The following is a 19,876-nucleotide window of genomic DNA, read 5'->3' as shown; positions in this document are numbered from 1 at the left end:
TAGATGTTTAGGAGCTCCCAAGAAACAATTCAAAATAAATTAAGCTGAGATTTGAAAGGGTGTTTTTAATTTGAGTTCTTATAAGTATCTACTTGGTGCTGGTTAGATCTGGGAAGGGCTTGGGACACTGTCCAGGTATATTGAATGCTATGTGACTCTTCATTAAATAAAATTTGTGGGTCTTGGTGGGAGAAAATGCAGGGAGAAGATAGATTCTTTTTCACTCGCAGATGTGAAGAGAGATGGAAACCCACACACCAAACTGATTTTACAGGAGGTGGCTGTGGTGACAATTTTGGACACCTCCAAAGAAAGAATGAAGTCATCAGACTTGACTAGTGGAGTGAAGCTGAAAGGGTCTAGGGTGGCCTGACAGTATCATAACTTTCAAAAGGCCAGCCCAGTTCTGGCTTGAACCACTGCAAATCCAGAATTTGTATTGCTTAGCTCAGTGCTTTCCTAAGTCTGCTTGTATAGCCCTGGGGTTCCATGAGACTCCGGTGAGGACCGCTGTGTGTAAGTGTGGGGTGGGGAAGGGCAGGATGACAGAATGGCATCAAAAAGGAGCCCCATCTGCTTCATGGAGAGTAGCTTTGCTTGCCTTTGATCAAGGTTCTGTGTGAGCTAAAGCAAGGTTTGAAAAACCACTTGCCTAGAGTGTGCCCTCCTTTGGGGTGCCTTCTGTCCCCATAGTGCTTTCTCTCTTCTTTCCATCATAAATTCCTTTTCTGTCTTTATAATCCAGCTCAGGTGTCTCTGCCCTCACTTAGTTTTTCTTAAACACCAAGCATGCCAGCAGTCCTTTTTCTGTATTTCCACTGCCCCCACCCATACATCCTTTGCTGCTGTTAACTTACTGTATTGAGCATGTACATCTCTGCATGCCTATTTCCATTATTACACCAGGAGCTCCTTTAGGCAGACACGGCATTACCCGTCTCTGTTCATAGGCATAAAGTGTGCCTGGCATAAAGTAATTACGGTTAAATTACATTTAACCGTAATTACTTTATGCCAGGCACACTTTATGCCTATGGGATGCCATGCAGAATGGGATGCCACCAGTTTAATGGTTCTCTGATTAAGAAGCACACCTTCTTTCCTTTAGAGCCTTAGATGTAGCCAGCATTTTTATTAATTCAAGATTTCATAAAGGGTTAATAATCTCTCTTTGCCTCTCCTAGAAATTGTCAGGTTTGGTGAGAACAGGTAAACATGTCTGATAACATCTCCTTTCCTGTCCCCCTGCCCTCATTGATGGTGTTGTGCTTTAAAATTCTTTTTCTTGGAAAAACTAGACATTTACTTTCCTCCACTTGCCCTGAGATATGATCAAATACCGAACTCAAAGGTTCAGAGCTGGTGAACAACTTAAAGTTCATATTGAATAAAAGATCTGGCTGCTGGCACCATTTGGGGCATTGCAGTCTGATGATGCTGGCGTCAGTTCTTTCCCCAGAGACCTGGGACTTGCTGATACAGGCTTCCCATTTATGCTCCACAAAGGGTGCAGCTGTGAGGGCTGGAACCTATTCTGAGAAGCTGGGCCTTCTGCTCCCTTGGAATTGATCAGGAGGCTCTAGATATTTCCTTGAGGCTGTTCAAGAAGCAGAAAGTTGTGCAGGAGCAGACACAGAAGGAGGCCTGTGAGAGTCAGTGACCTGCCTTGATTCATTTTGCAACGTGAATTGAGAACTTCAAGTTTCAAAGCTGCTGATGAATTGGTCAGGATCCTCTCTTGAGTATTCTTAGGGGAGTTAGCTGACTCTGTCTACTTCAAAGGCGCTCGTTACCTTTGTGGACGTTTTTGCAACCAATGTCTGATCCAGGGAGCAGCATTTCTAAAGCAGGAAAACAGGATGGGGATAAACATTGGCTGTTTAACCCTCAGACACTGGGCACCCATCATGTGCTAGATTTTTCTGCCAGGTACTGGGGTAAGAAAAAGGCAATGCAGAAGCTTCATGGACTGTCAAAGGCACGACCAATTCAACTTCTCTTGATTGTTGAGTCAATGTTGTTAGTTGGTACAGACCAGAAAATCAGTCTGATGGATTGAACTGGCCGACCAATCCAGACTAAAGAGAAAGGCTGCTTATATGTTTAGGCAGAATGGGGCCAGGGGAAGAAGGAATGGTTCAAACTGGTTATAAGTATAGACAGGGAGAGGAGGATAGAGCATAGAACAAACTAGTTTTACATGTAGACATAATGGCATGAGGTGTAATCTTGGTGAACACACAAAACAGTAGATGTATTCTTGATGGGAAAATTCATCTTTTTGGCAATTCCAGATAAGAGGATGTTCCATGAATGGAATGGTGATTTGAAATCCTGTTGCTCTAGATGGATGGTAGATTGCTGGAGATCTGAGGGGCTTTGATGAAAAGATTAGGAGTAAATTCTCTGTCAGGTGAACCCCATAAGAAATTGTTAAATGTCAAAATTATGATATTGATTATATTCAAAGTGATAACATAACTGCCACCATGGTCATCTCTCAGTTACTGGCTCTTCAGATAGTATTGATGATGATGATGATGATGATGATGATGGCAACAATTGTTGAACAGCTAAAAAATGTCAGGTGCTTTCTGTGATTTTTGTTTTGCTTTCGTAACAACCTGCAATGAAGGATCTACAGCCGATATTTTACAGGTAAGGATTCTGAGATCAGAGATGTTAATTCTTTGCCAGATATCTGGTGAATATACAGTGTAAGGGAGTGCCTACCAGTATGTTCTGCAGTCAAGTATTGGGGTTTGGATGCCTCCTTTGACATTTAAGAGCTTGATTGACCTTGGATAATCTGTGAAGCTTCTCTATGCTTTGGTGTTCTTATCTGTAAAATGAGACTGTTGTGAGGATGTAATGTGCCTGTCCCATAGTAAATGATCAACAAATGTTAGCTGTTCCCACTGCTTTTCTTCTTCTTGGTATTTTTCTTATTGATGGCAGTGTTGTGAGCCAAGGACAGACCTGTCTGGCGACAAAGCAGTGTCCCTTCTCTGTACCACACTGCCTCTGGAAACAAGGGGAGAATAGGAAGTCAGGTTATTCCATACTGTCCTTTATCCCTTTTTTCTAGCATGCGGATCTCCACCACTCCAGACACTCTTGTACCCCTGGAGTGCTGCTTCGGATGTGCATCCACCCAGAGTCCAGGTAGCTCATTCTCTTTCTAGCCAATGACAGAGGCAGAGGCCACTCACCAGGTGGAAATAAACTAACGTCCCTGCTCCCCTGTGAGAGTGACATCTCAGTGCCTCTCTGTTCCCCAGAACTCCACCTCCTGACAGGACCATCACTGCCCTGTCCTCCTGTCTGGCCATGTTGGAAGCTAGGGAGGGAGTGACCATGACCCCATTGATCAGGGCCTCTGATTAATGCTCACTTCCTGAGCTGGTTCTGCTTTCTCCACTGGGTCTTGCATTAACGCAGCCAGGGGCGACCCAAATATAGTCCAAAAGTGTTAGTTAAAATCTTTTTCGTTTCAAGCAACAGAAACCCACTCTGGTAGTGTACATAAAATGGAAGACTTATTGTAAGACCTCATAGAATTCAAGCTGAGGACCCAGAAAACTGCAGGGAGCCCCTGGAATGAACACTGTACCTCTTGTTCTGTGTTACAGTGCATGTCTGCAGCATTCTTTCCTTCTCAGAACTGGCTTTCTCTGCCACTCCCATGTAGAACACATGGCTACCCCTGACACCTGTGTTTTTGTGCATAGGTCGAGCCACATGAAAAATTTCTCTCTGTTTTCCAAATCCAAACACTAAGGAAACATCTCTCACTGGCCTCAACTGGACCACGTCTTTATTACTGACCAACCTGATGAAATTGCATTTGGATATTAAACATCAGTATGAATTCTAGTTGGGAATGTGAAGTGCTAACCAACTGACAAGGAAAGGGATTACACAGAATTGTGCACCTAACAGGATCACCACTCCATAAACCTATTAACATTTACAATGAAAGATGAGAAGAGTCCACAGTGAGATGCATTAAATGGCTTGTGTTGTGGTAAACTTGTATTTTGCCGCTATTGCTATTATTAACAACAGTAATTGGCCTCTATGCTGTCCTGTATAGTTCAGAAATCAAGCCCGCTGTGGGTGGACATTCTTCACATTTGTAGACAGGAAAACTGAGGTTCAAAGTTGTTGGCCTTGCTAATACGTCATAGAGTCAGACTCCAGCTCACATACTCTCTCACCTGTATGATATTATGTGTCAAGTTGCAAAGCTGACTAAACAGAGAGAATTTTAAGATCAATTCTGCATGTGGCAGGAGTGTTCCAGGCTGGTGACATCTGTACAGGGAGTCCTGGAACTATATATGCTGAAGGGAAGTACGGAGTGGAGGTTTCCTGGGGTAGGATGCCAGGAGGAAGTAAGAAGATTCAGTGTTCTCTTCTATGGGTTCAAGGAATGGCTGGGTGCCTGGCTAACCCTTAAAGTCAAATCTTGCATAAGAAACATACCAGAAAAGAGTTGCTAACCTTAAGTAGTCCAAACTGCTCTGGGAATACCTGAGTTTCCTTCATTAGAGATGCTTTTGTATTTTGGGAGCCCCCTAGCCCCATGATTCTCAGGATTTGAGAGACCAACTTATCTTTTGTAAGGCCCCTATTAAAGATGTTATACCTCTCTGAATGCTCTCTTATGCCCCACATATAATCCATGTTTTCTTGCCTTTTTGTTTGTTTATTTGTTTGTTTTGAGATGGAGTTTTGCTCTTTCGCCCAGGCTGGAGTCCTGTGGCACAATCTCAGCTCAATGCAACCTCCGCCTCCTGGGTTCAAATGATTCTCCTGCCTTGGCCTCCTGAGTAGCTGGGATTATAGGCGCCCACCACCATGCCTAGCTAATTTTTGTATTTTTAGTAGAGATGGGGTTTCACCATGTTGGCCAGGCTGATAATTCCCGAACTCAGGTGATCCACCTGCCTTAGCCTCCCAAAGTGCTGGGATTATAGGTGTGAGCCACTGCGCCCAGCCTTTCTTGTCTTTCTGTCAACAAAGAATGTAAGACCAAATACTGGTTGAATGAATATCTACAGGCAATTCACCTACACATGCGATAGTTTCCATTTGAAGGACATTATTTTCTAACATCAAAAGAGTGAAGATATTTTGCCCCATAACAAACAGAAATTGGGGATAATTGTAATTTTTCAAAGACCAAGAAGGGAGACAAAATATCCAGCCTTAGTCTATAGCAATTTTGGCTTTAGAACAGAAGAGGTAATGTAAAAGTAAAAGGGTCTGCAGGAGGCACCGCTCTAGAGATCTAGGGGGGTTCCCACCCGTCCTCTACTGGGGTAGTCCCGCTGTTCAGAGATGAAGATTTGGGAGCTCCTAATGCTAATGATGTATAAATTCATTTTCATCTATTTTATTAAACTGGCCTTTCCGGGTTCATTATCATTAATATTTATGGTTGGAATATGTTCCTCCAGAGACTCTGCAACTAGCTCTTCTATTGTTCAGGTAAAATTTATAGCAAGTTAGACTAAGAGGGAGTACTGCATGAGCCCAGGCTTGCACTTCCCACAGGAATTGAAAGCTTTGCTGATGGTTTTGGATGGGTGTGAATCTTCAGTCTATAGGTCCAGCCATCTTTTAGATATAGGTCATTAACAATGCTTTTATGAATCCAAGAGGGAATATAAAGTTATACGTGCCAGAAGGCAGAGAGGTGTGGTGCAAATGTCCCAAGATCACATCCTCCTTCATTGTAACTGGCTCTGGCAAATTCTTCCATTTGCTGCCATAGTCTCTGCCCCAGCAAAGCATCACGGTTTCCTCTGGATGCAAAGGTACAGGCAGGACTGTATGGCAACAACTGTGAGTTTCTTGCCTAGTGGGGTGGAAGTGTGTTCCTCCCCTGAAGAGCCCACATAGAGCTCTGGCACTTGCAGCAGTACCATCTGCACCTGCCAGAGATTTCACGCTGCTATGTTGCAAATAGGGCTTGAAATTTCTGGCTGGGTCAGGAGGAAGGAAGTGGCTTTACCACTCAGCCATGCATCTGATGACAAGCTGTGGGTGGGCAGGAAACTATGGGAATAAGACAGATTTGGGTATTAGAATCAAATGTTACTTCTGGTACACTTTAAAACAATGTGCTATTCTGGGCCTCCTCAAAACAATTTTTGGGGATGGTATGGAGCGGTCTCACAAGGGTATGAGCCCCTGAAAATGTCATGCCAGTTCCATAGGCATGGCCAGAGCAATGCAAGTTCACATCCCTGATGTCTTAAAGACACCTGACAGCAGGCTCAGGTGAACTCCTCCCCTGTAAAACCAAAGGGTCAGAGAGATGATCTGTAGGGTTCTTTCCAGGTCTGAAAGTTTGTGACTCAAAAAAGAATGGATTTCCCTTCATTAGTATACTTCCTGGTTATTTGGATTCTAGCAAGATCTTGTTTATGTTGGAAATTGTTAGCAGATGCTGAAGCTGTCCAGGTCTGAGTGAGTACTATGGTACTCAGGCTTCACTGGGCTTAAGGAACAGATTGTGATGAAGGCAGTCATTCACCTGTGATGAATACCAACCCTGCAGCTTCATTTCCTGTCATTACAGACTGTGTCTGGGCCCAGTCAGGAGGGGCTTATAGGGAATGGGTGCAGGCAGCACTAGGGTCTCTAAGGAGAGCAAGTACAAATTGGATACCACCTAGAGGTTGAGAAGTGGAGAATAAGTTTCTAAAAACAGCTAAAAAATGAAAGAGACGTGACAACAAAGTGCAAGGTATGACTCTTGATAGGCTCTTAGATTAAAAAAAAAAATTGACCACTGGGTCAATTTGAATATGATTGCATGTGATGGGATATTATTGTATTAACATTAAATTTCTTAAGTATGAAATTGGTGTGGTGGTTATATAAGAGGATGGTTTAATTTTGGAGAAATACCTGCTATTATAGTATCTGCAACTTTTATATGCCATGTGTCTGTGCACATCTGTATCTGTTTATATATAATATATACTTTGAGAGATGAAGCAAATATCATAAAATATTAACGGTTGGTGAATGTATGTGAAGCTTGCATGGGTGTTCCTTGTGCTATTCTTTTTAATCTTCCCTAAGTCTGAAGTCTTTTAAAATAAAAAGTAGGAGAAAATGGCCCCAAAGTCAGCTATGTGCCATAGTATAGCTTCTCTATCCTACAATCCTTCTGGGTTTATTCATCCCACAAGGCAAGGCGGACACACTCCTGATACACTTTAGGCTCATTGCCTTATTTGCTCTCTTCTCTCTGAAGACAGAGTCAGCAACCTCTTTAAAATTGTGTGACTTGTTGACGTGAGGAATCTCAGGATTGTCCCTAAAACTCATGTCTGTGTCTTGGGCTGCTCCTCCTCACCACCCAAGTAAGAGCCATTTTTTTTTTTTTTTTTTTTTTTTGAGACGGAGTTTCGCTCATGTTACCCAGGCTGGAGTGCAATGGCGCGATCTCGGCTCACCGCAACCTCCGCCTCCTGGGTTCAGGCAATTCTCCTGCCTCAGCCTCCTGAGTAGCTGGGATTACAGGCATACGCCACCATGCCCAGCTAATTTTTTTTTTTTTTGTATTTTTAGTAGAGACGGGGTTTCACCATGTTGGCCAGGCTGGTCTCTAACTCCTGACCTCAGGTGATTTTCTTGCCTCGGCCTCCCACAATGTTGGGATTACATGCGGGAGCCACCATGCCTGGCCTACATACCATTTTTGGTATTAAAAAATTATATAAATGGAGGACAGCTTAGTGACTGTCAGGAGTCAAAGGTTGGAAAGGGGTGCTACCAAAGGGCATCTGAGGAATCCTGCTAGGGATGGAAATATTCCGTATCTTGATTGAGTCACTGTCAATTTCTTGGTTGTGATACTGTCTGGAAGATGTTGCCACAGGGGGAAACTGTATAAAGGACACACAGAATCACTATATTATTTCTGGAATTTTCACATGAAACTTCAGTTAACTCAAAATGCAAGGTTTAGTTGGAAAAAAAGAGGACATAAAACAAATGTGGCAAAATATGAACATCAAAATATTAACATCCCTTTTGTATGGGTTTGGGGTGCATGGAAATCTTTTAGATTTGTTACATTATTTTCACATTTTCTGAATGTTTGCAACATCCAGTAAAAATAAAACCTTCTGGAGTTATCTACTCAGCCTTCTATGTATGAAACCTTGCCTAAGACTCATTCCTGGTCCCCTCAGACTGGTGTGCTAGAAGCAGTAGTCAGAGGGATAGAAGAGCTGCCTAGGTTGGCACTGACCCCAGTGGGAACCATGATTCTGACTCCCTACCGTCCTTACCTAACCTGGGAAACCATCAAACACTCTTTGAGTATTGGGCTTTCTACCCTCCTTATAGCTCCTACAATGCTGTACTGAATCTCCTTGGCATATCTCAGAAACGGGCGAAATTCCACTTTTGTACTTGATGACAGCTACTTCTAGAGTAAAAGAAGTTTCACAAGGAGCCCTGTCTTACTGGAATCCTTGGTTTTGTGTATTATAAGACAATAGAGACATATATATCAGAATTCATTTATTGTAACACTAAAGTACAACTTTACAACATCATCCAAAGGGACTAACGAGATATGCAGAATAGTTTAAATGTAGAAACAGAAAAGAATGTTTCAAGGGTGAGTTAGATTGAAATCGAATTTTAATAATCATTAGAGAGTCAAGTGTTTCCAACCTGGTGTCAGCTGGACAACCTTGGCCATCGCAGGTCTATTCACATGGATTCTGAATGACGATCAGAAGATATTCCTTATCTATGGAGAGATGGACAAAATCAATTCACCCTTAATTTAAATCTAATCAAGGAATATTTCAAGTAGTCTGCCTTTCTCTTCAAAACATCACATGCACCTTGTGCAGACAGATGGTTTTCCACCTTGGCAGCACATCAGGGTGGAAAGGCTCACCCTGTTGAGCCTTTAGAAAATACCCATTTCCTAGGGCCCAGCCTCACAGATTCTGATTTCATTGGTTTGGGGTGAAGTCCCAGGAATGGAAACATTTTTAAAAAGTCCTCCAAGTGATTTACTGTGTAGCTAGGGTGAGGACACTGGTGTACAAAAAGCTTTATTTCGTTTGTAGGTAATTCTGATTTGATGGATGTGCTATAGAGAAGTTGGTTCTAGATTAGATTTAGTAGCATAGGTCACTTTTTACAGTCATTTTGTAACACTGTAGCATAATTCCTTCAGGAAAAGAAGTGTTTCTGTGGCTGCTGTCTTCTGGTATACCTGGGGGATGTACTTTCCTCACAGGGAGGGTTTAAGAACCTGCAGGCCTTAGGTTCACTGCCGACTTTATCCCCAGGACAGGGAACATTTCTCCTGCTCCGCAGACAGTCTGTATGCTAAGTTTGCTGAAAATGACACCTACATTTTCTAAATTTTTTGATTAATAATAATTGCAAGTGGGCAAAATTCAACCTGTTCAAAGGTGGTCATGGGTCACATTAATTGCTAATTTCATACAATTTCTAGGTTGGGATTTTTACATTCAAACATCATTTTGTAATAGAATATTATGTTTCATATTGTATACTAAAATCTATACTCCCCATTCATAGAAACAAGGCTTTTATCTAGTAAAGCAGAAAGATGATTTAACTAGGAAATGAAATGCCAGATTACCTGGAGCTACCATGATTTCATGTTTCTTTGATCTAATCCTAAGAAAAGTCAGGTCGTTCTGAGGATCAATATCACGAACTGTGCTCCTGGCTTTCATGGTCAGCTGGTGAAGGAGGCCTGCATATTGAACGGTTGTTGAGTTGTCCAAGGTTGTTCGGATGGGAATACCTATTAGGAGATTTAATTTTAGTAAATTTTTTTTCTGATTAGAAAAGTAATAGGTACATTGTGGAAGCACTGTAAAACACTGATAATTGTTAAGAGGAAGAAAAAGTGATGGCTTATTACTCTCTGGTAACAATTTTAGTTTAATTCCTTCCAATCTTTTTGTCTCTGTGTAGATTTTTAAGTATAGTTGTATGAAACTGGACTTACAAATCTGACTGTTGCTTTTTTCTTCATTTAAATTATAATATACAAGTTGTCCTTGTTGATAATGTTGTCAACATTATTTTTAGTAACTGCATACTTTACTATTTTATGGACATATAATCAATCTCCTATTGTTTGGTCATTTGGTACCTTATTTTTTTATAGCTAATGGAGTGATGATGAACATTTTTGTGCACGTATCTTTCAGAAGCTGTTAACTATTTCAGTACCAAGTTAATATATTTTTATATGAAATGCATTCCCCTGGGCATCATGTCGATAGTGAGTCTGCTTTGAAGTGTTTGATCTGTGACATGGTTCTTCCCTGAGGCCAGAACCAAAAAGGGTTATCGCTGCATATGCCAGAGGGTACATCAAAAGGGACTCCTCACACAGCATTTTGCAAACCTTAAATTGTATGTTAGAAAATGTGGTAATAAGGATACTGTAGTTTTACTGTGCATTCCCTGGTTTTCACTCATTTTTGGTTTAAACATTATTAAATTTGGCTACTTGTGTGCTCTATTGTTCTGTTACTTGAGTTTAAAACAGAAGCTGTTAACTGGAAAATTCTAGCCAGAAGAATATGCAAGTGTAATTCAATTCAGTTGAAATCAATCTAGCTCAACTCGGATCACCCAGCATTAATGCCTATTATGTACCAGGCACTGTGGTAGGTATTTTACATATATGGTATCTAATCAGAGATAGCCTTCATATTATTTTGAGAACTACCAGATAGCCATGGAATTCCAGGGACTGGATTTGCAAATATGCCTTGATTTTAGGAGGACATATGCAGGTGAATTTGGGATTGCTGTCAAATTCCTTAGGTATCCGTATTAAGGGCACTCAAGAAATGAGACTAATGTGGCTCCTGGTGTGCTTCAGAGAATGTAGCTCCAGAAACTATGAAACAAGACCAGTGCTTTCAAGACTGGCAGGGTGTTACGAACTTAGGATTTTACCAGGTTTTCATAAAAGTCTTGAAGATCATCCATTTTGACTTTGAAATGACTGATTTCTCTTTCTTTCAAGATAACTGCTATGTTCAGAATGTTTTGCTACACAGTATGAGGATAATATTTACAGGAAAACCTATTCAATAATGAAAGTATCATAAAAACCTTGCTTATCTTTGTATGGTGATTTGTCGACCGCTTTTTCCCTGGAAGGCAGTCAGCTGTCTTGCATACTTGAAGGTCACAAAGCATGGATCTTTAACATGGATCTTTAACAGGATATGAAAATGCAGCAAGCATGCAACCCTTGAAGGGAACTTTTTGACGAGCAGTTTTATTTTACATCCTAAGTATTGACTACCTACTAAGTAGCCAAACAAGAAATACAACCAGAATAAATTATTTAAAATGTAGATGACAGGATTATGAATCAGATGCTCAGGTCTATTTAGTTAGTCTGTTCATGATCCAAGTCAATAAATAAAACAGCTAGCTGTTTTGAATAATGAGTGTGCACGGTCGAAACACACGGAGTTTTTCGTATCCACCACACACTCTTGAAAAAAATCCATCAACAAATGTTTATTGAACTCTTGCTTGGCACCATGTGAAGTAATTAAAAAATAATTTATTAAGAAGTAATCTTAGCACATGGCATGAAATTCACCCACTTCCCTTCTGAGAAACAACTGGTTTGTTAGGAGCCTTCCTGACACTCTAGGTCCACTCAAGAATGAAGGTGCTTGTATTCTTCATTTTAATGATACCATTCTGTATTCTGTACCTTGATTTTTAAATTTAATACTCTTTGGAAATTGATTCAGTACACGTAAGTCACTCATATTAGTGACTGAATAACAGTCTGTTGAATGGATGTTTTGTAATACACTTAACTTGTCCTATGGATGAGCATTTAGGCTGTTACCGGTCTTTGACTTTTGTAAACATTACAGAATATGTCCTTGGTCATCTCATTTCACATTTGTATGTGCAGGATAAATTCCTAAAGTGAAGCTCCTAGAACAAAGAACACGTGCATTCTAAAATCTGGTGGGACTACTTTACAATATGTCTCTCCATGATCCTAGGAAAATGGCACCTATTATTTCAGTTTGTCAGCTTTAACTGCACATTTGTGCTTTGGTTGATAGACTGTACTTCAAAACAAAAGGAAGTGGCTGGATGGCTGTTACAATCTAATGAAACTCAAATGACAGATTGTTAGAAATGTCAGGAATAGTTAAAATTAAGAGCCTGTAGAAATCAGACTTATGTACATGAGAAAATATGATACATCTGACTGCCTGGGGGGCAAATATACATATTTTCCAGTATCTAATTCAATGATCAGTGTTGCAGTATTGTCAACAATGAATGGTTTTATAAAAGAGAAACCAACATTAACAAAAAATCTGCTCTAATCAAAACCTGCAGCATTGGGCTAAATTGGGAAGCCTACTTTACGGTCATCAGTAGGAAGTCTATGTTTCAATAGCAGTGAAACAGAAGGACTGACTATATTTAACATGGCCTATGATGATGTCTAAATGAGTAAGCATGGTAGAAGTCCAACCTAACCACAAATATAATCTGAAAATGTTAAAATGATTTGCCTAGAATTAGTAGACCAAAACCGCTAGTAGAAAAGAAGAATACATAAAACACCATCTCAGCTAAATATTTTGGTATTACATTTCATGGGGCTTCCCAAAGCTGCAAAGCTGCAAAGCTGCACTGTAATAAATGACGCTTTCATCTAAAATTGAGTAGGTTGTTGAAATTGAGTATTTTATTACATTCTGGTCACACAGCTTATACCATATGCTATTAATAAACATCCTTGTCATATACTCTGGTTATTAATAATCCAATCATAAAAATAAGCCCCTCATTTATATTTTAGGGAAAAAAAGGTTAATTTTCCTTTCAGGTAAAAAGTAAAAACTCTTAGGTACCCTGAAACCTTGAAAAGTGTCCTGAATCCTAATACAAAATTATTCTAGTAGAGGTTAATTACAAGTTAATGGGTATGGAAAATAGTATTTTGTTGCCTTCGGATAAGAGAAGTGTTAATTGAGGAACCTTAGGAAAATAAAGTGAAAATCACTTTTCATATCACTACTCAGGGTGCTCACCATAACATATCCCTACTCTTCCTTCCCTTTTTATTTGAAGTGTTTGTGTGCACCTGGCCATAGATAGGCTAGGAAGGCGCTGGTGACTGCTTTGTTCTCTGTTTTTTTTCGTCTAATGTTGTGAGTAGTTTCCCATGATAGTAAGTATTCTTTAACCTTTTAAATAGAGTAATGTTCATCAAGTAAATATTACAGTTACTTTAAAAATTCCTCTACTGTTAGGATATATTTACTTATTTGTTCTGTTTATTTATTTATTGCTATTATATATGATGCCTCAGTGAGTGTCCTCATACCTAAATATTTTCTTCATCATTGTTTAGGATAAATTGCTAGGAGTAAAATTATAGATCAGAGGGGTGAATATTTTTCAGACATTTGATGCATATCACCTGCTTTAGATCTTCCAAAGAATCGCATTAGATGAGTGGTTCTGGGTGTCACAGGTGAATGCACCTTTACAGGGTTGAAAAGTGTCCTGCCATTCTCCCCAAATCCCCAAATTCAAGTCCAATAAAACCTCAGAAGGTGACCTTATGGAAACAGGGTCTTTGCAGATGTCATTAGTTAAGATGAGGTCACACTGGATTCGGGTAGACCCTAATCCAATAACTGGGATTCTTATAGTAAAACAGACAAAGACATACAAGAAGGAGAATGCCAATGTGATGAGGGAGGTGGAGACCAGAGTGATGTGTCTATAGGCCAGGAAACACTAAAGATTGACAACTACCAGAAACTAGGAAGAGGCAAGGAATGATCCTCCCTTAGTCTGCAGAGAGCATGAGCCTGCGGACATCTTGATTTCAGCTTCTAATCTCCAGAACTGAAAGAATACGTTTTTTTTTTTTTTTTTTTTGAGGAGACGGAGTTTCACTCTTGTTACCCAGGCTGGAGTGCAATGGCGTGATCTCGGCTCACCGCAACCTCCGCCTCCTGGGTTCAGGCAATTCTCCTGCCTCAGCCTCCTGAGTAGCTGGGATTACAGGCACGCGCCACGATGCCCAGCTAATTTTTTTGTATTTTTAGTAGAGACGGGGTTTCACCATGTTGACCAGGATGGTCTCGATCTCTTGACCTCGTGATCCACCCGCCTCGGCCTCCCAAAGTGCTGGGATTACAGGCTTGAGCCACCGCGCCTGGCCAAGAATACGTTTTTGTTGTTTTAAGTTGCCAGGCATGTTTTAGTTTATTACTGCAGCCAAAGGAAACTAACACAGCATCTCTATGAAATCACGTAGATGGCTCATCTTTGAGGCTGTGGCAGAGTGTATGAAAATACCTGGAAATAATATCAACACAACCAGATCCATGTACTAGGGCTGGAATGCTTCCTGGAAATATTCTGCTTCGTTCTTGACTTACCTTTAAGGCAAATCTTATATCCTCTTTTCCCTCTGATTATTCAAGCTAGATAAATTTATTATGTTCTATTATCTCTCTTACTCATTTGGCCTTGAGTTACTTGTTATTTTAGAACACAAAACAAATGTCTTATCCGTATAAATGAATTGAAAATCCCCACATTCTCATAACTATTTAATTACTATTAAGTGTTGGGTATTATGCCAAGCATTTGACAATTATTGCCTCATTTAATTATCAAAACCACCAGTAAAGTAGGTTATTGTCCATTCTTAATGGTAAGGAATCGTAGTTCAGAATTTAAGCAGACTTTCGGTTGGTAGTTGCTCAATAAATATTTACTGATGGAATTTTGAAAGTGGTGAGACAGTAATATGCCAATTCCATGGTTGCACCACAAATTATGTAAAGTAGCTACTCTTATTTTAACTAATGCTCTGGAGTTTCTGTTACCTCTTGCCCTTACACATGCCTGAATTAGCAATGAGACCAGCAGGAACTCTCAAGAGGTTGCCACCATAGCTGAGCATGTAGCAATGTGCCATAGAAAATTCAGTGTGAATTCTTAACAAGGATTGTACAGCAAGAGCAAGTTTTGGTAAGTCTACAGATTTCATAGTTGGAAGTGTATAGGCCCTTCTTATACTATATCCACAAAGACTATATCATAAACGATATAATTAATTCTCAAAGATTTTTAAGTAAAATATGTTCAAGGAACAAGTTTCATTTAAAATAAAGACTGAAATTCTGGAAGGTTCATAATGTTGAAACAAAACTACCAACAAGGATATTCTAGCTTCTATATGGTTTTATTGGTACTTCTGAAATGTTGGAAGAGAATTACCAACGCTTTAAAAAGTAAACACTGTATAGTGCTTCTTAGGAGTATATAAACATTTTTAGACATGTCTTATTCATATTTATGACCCTAGATCTTAGCAGAGTGTTTGGCATATAACAGATACTCGATAGATGTTTGGTAAGTGAATGCCAGAGGTAAAATATATAAGTATATTTTTGATGTCAAATTTGAAGATGTTTGTCGTAAGGATTAACACAGCAAACAGGTTCCTGGTTGGCTTCTGCATGTCAAGAAGACAGCCTGTGATATATTTACCTTCTGCATTTACAACCATAGTTCCAATAACCCCTTTATGGCTCTGGATCCTCTTTAAGGTTTCCTCCACCTCTGCCTGAAAGAGACCAGAAAGATCATTAACCAAAAGGGCTCTTGCAGTAAATCCAACCCTAAGGAGAATAATGTTTGGAAAGATACCTACTCCGCTGTCTCCTTAACCTAAGGTGCCGGGTGTGATAATCTCAGCTTTCTGAAAGACAGCTTGGAAACTGTCAAGTCCCACATACATAGCTATATAAGACCTCCTGCATACAATCCTGACAAATCTCTTGGCTTTAACCCTTGTAGAGACAGAGAGCTTACTGCTTCACAGGAATTCACTCAATTTTTATGTTTCTATTTGTTAGAAAAGTATTCTTTACGTTGCACAGAAATTTGTCTCAGATTATCTTTCATTCATTGATCTCTTAGTATTCACATGAAAATTCCTTTTGTACATTATAGTGCTTTAAATATTTATAGAGCTATATCATGGCCTCCCTCTGTCGAAAAGTAGTCCTTATTGAGAAATCTTATTTTCATTAATGTGACCTAATCAGGAGTTCAGATGATTAAATTTAGAGGATATTCTATAAAAACAACATATTCCAGGATTCTAGGATTTCTTTGATAACTATAGCTTGCAACTCAGTGCAAGCTGAATGTTCAACCATTAATAATTATTCTGGAATCTATTATTGTGTTTTAAACTCATTCTGAACCTTATGTGTGGACTATATTTTGTTTTCTTCCCCTCTAGAAAAGTCAAAGTCAAGAACAATCTTTTCCAAATCTATAAATTGTTCATGACTGAGCAATCACTGGATATTCTGAATTCAAACAGTATTCTGCAAATTCTCTTGATGAGAGTTTGCTATATTCTTTTTTTTCTCAATATTACACAGGTGAACATTACGTTACTTCAAGACAGTTTTCCTTTGCATATGATACGGGCATGAGCACTCATTTCCTTTATCATAGCCAGTGTTTCCTTAACTTTAGGCATTTGTGTACTAGATTCACGATTTTTGCCATTATGAGTGTCACGTATATTATTTATCTGGGTGTTCTTTAAATTATCTCCCTGCTAAAAGCTTTAATAAATGCATTTTAAGAGGAAACCATATATCACTACCACAAATGGAAACCTGATATTATTCATCATAAATAGAAATAACTGTAAAACAAAATGAACAAAATGGAGAGACAGTATATCATTAAATTTTACTGCAATGAAAGCTCGGAGCCTGAGGTCTCCTCTTAGGATGAAAAAATTGAAATTACCAAATGACAGTGGTATTAAGAATATAATAGTAACAGAAATTTTCTCCTGTATGTAGTTGGAAGGTTGAACAAAGTGTAAGAGGAATAACTTTCTCAAGATATGATTCGCTCATATTTAGCATTTCTGGGCCATCTTATGTAGCAAAGAATGTTTGCATCCCACTTTGAGAAACCCTGCACTAAACTGTAAGATGTGAACAGGGGATCAGTAACTTACTGCATTTTGGGAAATCTTTAGGATGATACCCACAGTTTCTTACAGCCACTCTGTCCTCATTTGTCTTTCTCTCTGTTGCTTATCTTCCAAACTCCTGTCTTTTCTCTCCCTGGCCTATTTCTCCACCCAGTTGTTTCTCTTCTTAGGATTTCTGATTCCTCCTAGTATAATTTCTTAATCCCCATCTCATTCCTCTCTTAACGCCCTTTACTTCCCACAGTTTCTACTTTTTTCTTACCATTTTTCTTTTTGGGGGGGGAGGAGTCTCCCATCCCTTCTTTCCTTTTTCATTATTTCCCTTTCTTCTTTTTCAGTATCTTCCCTTTTCACCCTTCCATTCCCGTGCTCTTGCTTTCCCATCTCCTCCTTGTTTCTAAGAGTATCTGATTCTCTTCTCCAACTCGGCCTCCTGCCCCATCTTTAGAAACTTTCCTGGCTCCCCGGATTTCTCACTCCCCCAAGCATTTTTGATCCTCTCGATATCTCTCTTCCCTTTCTGAACATCACCCCTCCCCATGTACCAGCCCCGCGAAATCAACTCCCAAGACAGCTTCCACTCATCTAGACATCTTTCCCCTTTCCAAAGTCTCCCTCTCGCCCCTCCAAGAAAATACTGGAGCCACCAGCCTCTACCGCAGCCCCGGGACCCGGGTGGGCCCCAGAGGCTGGGTAGCAAAGGTCTTTGCCGGTCGGCGTCCTTAGAGCGGCGGGGCGTGGACTGAGACCCCAGATTTACCATCACGCAGGCTGCGAGACTCTGGGTTCACGCCGGCGCCACAGCCTCCCGGGATGTCAACAACGCTACCAGCCGTTGCTAGGAAACAAAGGAGGAAGTGGCCCCCGGAAGTGTAGGGGCCGCGCCTGCGCGCTTGTGGGTCGACGCTTCCGCCCTGATCGTAGTCCTGATGCCTCCAGGCCGCCGTAGGTGAAGGTTCACGGAAGCGGCCAGTGGGCGCTCACCTGAGGTTCGCTCAAGCCTGTGGCGGTGGGGCCTGGGACGGAAGATATGAGCAGGCCGGGCCCCTGGCCTGTGTTCGTCCGTTTATTCATACCTTGAGGGACGAATTAATGTAATAGCCACTCATTCGTTCAAGAACTGCTTATTCACCACCCACCAGTTGCCAGGGAGACGGACAAAATGCACCAATCGAAGCAGTAATGTCCACGTGTGGTACTTGCCCTGGAGCAAGTAAACAGGTGACAGGGCCATCTCACCCCGGGATTGGGCTGCCGTAGGGGTTTGGCGATAATCTCAGCTGCCTGTGACTGTCCATTAGTACTGCCCTGTGCAGGGCTGATAATGTTCGCTCCTCTCCCAATAGTTTTTATATTGAAGAAAAATATATCACAGCCTCAGATAGTACAACTCTGTGTACTTACAAAAATATTAATTTATATCTACCTAGTCCCAGATCAGTAGAGTAAGCAACGTTTCACATTTTGTGTTCTCACCTAGTTATAGCACCCCCTTCCTGTTCTCAACTCCGTTGAAGTGTTGCCACTTGGTAGTATTTCTGTTGCTTGTTAGTATCTATTAGGATATGTATTTTTGCCATTTTAAAAATCAACAGTTCTGAGTTACTAAAAAATTGCAAGTGGTTCAAGAATTCCAAAGGTTACGGGAATTCTTTTGCCACAGAAGAGTGTTCCACTAGGTATTTGAGGAACTGATGGAGGAAACACGGTAGGGATCAGTTAGGAGTGGTCAGAAGTCACTTGACCTTTTGAACAGTATTGATAATATCCTTATAGCTTGGGAGTAAAAGAGCCACTATGAAGAAGCACAGCAGGAAAATTTTATGGCTGGAGTCGTGTTATGACTCCCTGAGGTTAAAGGGGGACAAATGCTGATTACAAAATACAAGCTGTAAGTTGGGAATGCATCTTCATAGGGACTTTGCCATAACAACCTCTTGTAATACGAATTCTGTTTGTGCATCTGTTTCCAGAAAGTAGTCTCACACTCAACGAGGCATGCATCATACTAGGAAAGTCAACTGGATTCTGAATGGGCCATGTTAGGGATGCCCTGGGACAGTTTTGAACTCTTTGATGGTTTTGGCCTCGATGATCCATTTCAGCTTCAAATCTGTCACTTTATGATATTAAGTACAGAAACACTCTGAGAAGCTGTAGTTCTGCTCTAATATTTGTTGAGGCGTAGGTGATTCTGATCACTGTAATTCTCTCCCTTTTTTTTTCCCCCCTCCAAGACATTTATATGTCTCAGAAAGCCAGTTCACTATGAATAGCCAAAGAATCCCACCTGACACTCAATACCTGGTACTTCAACTAACATGATTTGGAAAGGACTGCTAGAGCTGTGGGGAATGAGTCTGAGTCTTGTGTGTGCATGTGTATATTTGTGTGTCTTTGCATGCATGTGTGTACATGTTGGGCTCTTACCTGATTGACTGTATCTCCCATTTTGCAGTAATACAAATATAGGTCTTTACAGAAATATTGACTGAGTTGAATGAAGACTGATTCTTGGGCTCTCTGGGTGTTTCTGATCAATGAGATTCCTACTTTCGTGTGTAGCCATTTGTTTTCTTACAGAAATCAGTGACAGTGCACCATGTCTGATATGTCAATCAACTTTAATGAAGGAACCAACTGCATATGCATGGAGTGTGAATTTCCTCCTTTCTGGAGTCAGGATGTCAAGCTCATTCAATAGCTGACAGCTGTAATTAGAGCAAAGAACGATTCTAGCATAAAACGCACTGACAGGAGAACCCAACTGCTGAAAAAGAAATA

At 40.5% G+C, this 19,876-nt stretch overlaps 1 protein-coding gene and 1 long non-coding RNA gene across 4 annotated transcripts in view; one reads left to right on the top strand and one right to left on the bottom strand.

Moving 5' to 3' along the window:
- Positions 1 to 19,876, top strand: part of LOC116555669 — a 59,730-nt gene that overhangs the window by 27,723 nt on the left and 12,131 nt on the right. The gene's annotated exons all lie outside the window — the stretch shown is intronic.
- Positions 8,544 to 18,199, bottom strand: DYNLRB2 (dynein light chain roadblock-type 2). Of its 2 annotated transcripts, none has more exons than XM_032284522.1 (4): positions 18,077 to 18,199; positions 15,616 to 15,691; positions 9,662 to 9,829; positions 8,544 to 8,788 (listed from the first exon to the last, which is right to left on the bottom strand). In XM_032284522.1, the coding sequence occupies exons 1-4, from the start codon at positions 18,164 to 18,166 to the stop codon at positions 8,745 to 8,747; spliced, it is 378 nt and encodes a 125-aa protein (XP_032140413.1). In that variant the 5' UTR covers positions 18,167 to 18,199; the 3' UTR covers positions 8,544 to 8,744. The 2 variants fall into 2 exon arrangements, with proteins under 2 accessions (XP_032140413.1, XP_032140412.1); XM_032284521.1 differs by lacking the exon at positions 18,077 to 18,199 and adding an exon at positions 17,853 to 17,974.

Source organism: Sapajus apella, unplaced genomic scaffold (assembly GCF_009761245.1).
Source record: "Sapajus apella isolate SASKATOON/1434 unplaced genomic scaffold, GSC_monkey_1.0 scaffold15, whole genome shotgun sequence".
Taxonomy (NCBI): Eukaryota; Metazoa; Chordata; class Mammalia; order Primates; family Cebidae; genus Sapajus; species Sapajus apella.
The sequence above is the reverse complement of the archived record's forward strand: the minus strand, read 5'-3'. Positions and strand labels throughout refer to the sequence as shown.

Coding starts and splice junctions, on each gene's coding strand:
- DYNLRB2 (XM_032284522.1), bottom strand. CDS start 18,166: ATGAATAAACGGACGAACACAGGCCAGGGGCCCGGCCTGCTCATATCT. Junction 15,692..18,076: donor CAGGCTTGAGCGAACCTCAG/GTGAGCGCCCAC, acceptor GGTCTCTTTCAG/GCAGAGGTGGAGGAAACCTT. Junction 8,789..9,661: donor TGAAATCATGGTAGCTCCAG/GTAATCTGGCAT, acceptor ATCTCTCCATAG/ATAAGGAATATCTTCTGATC.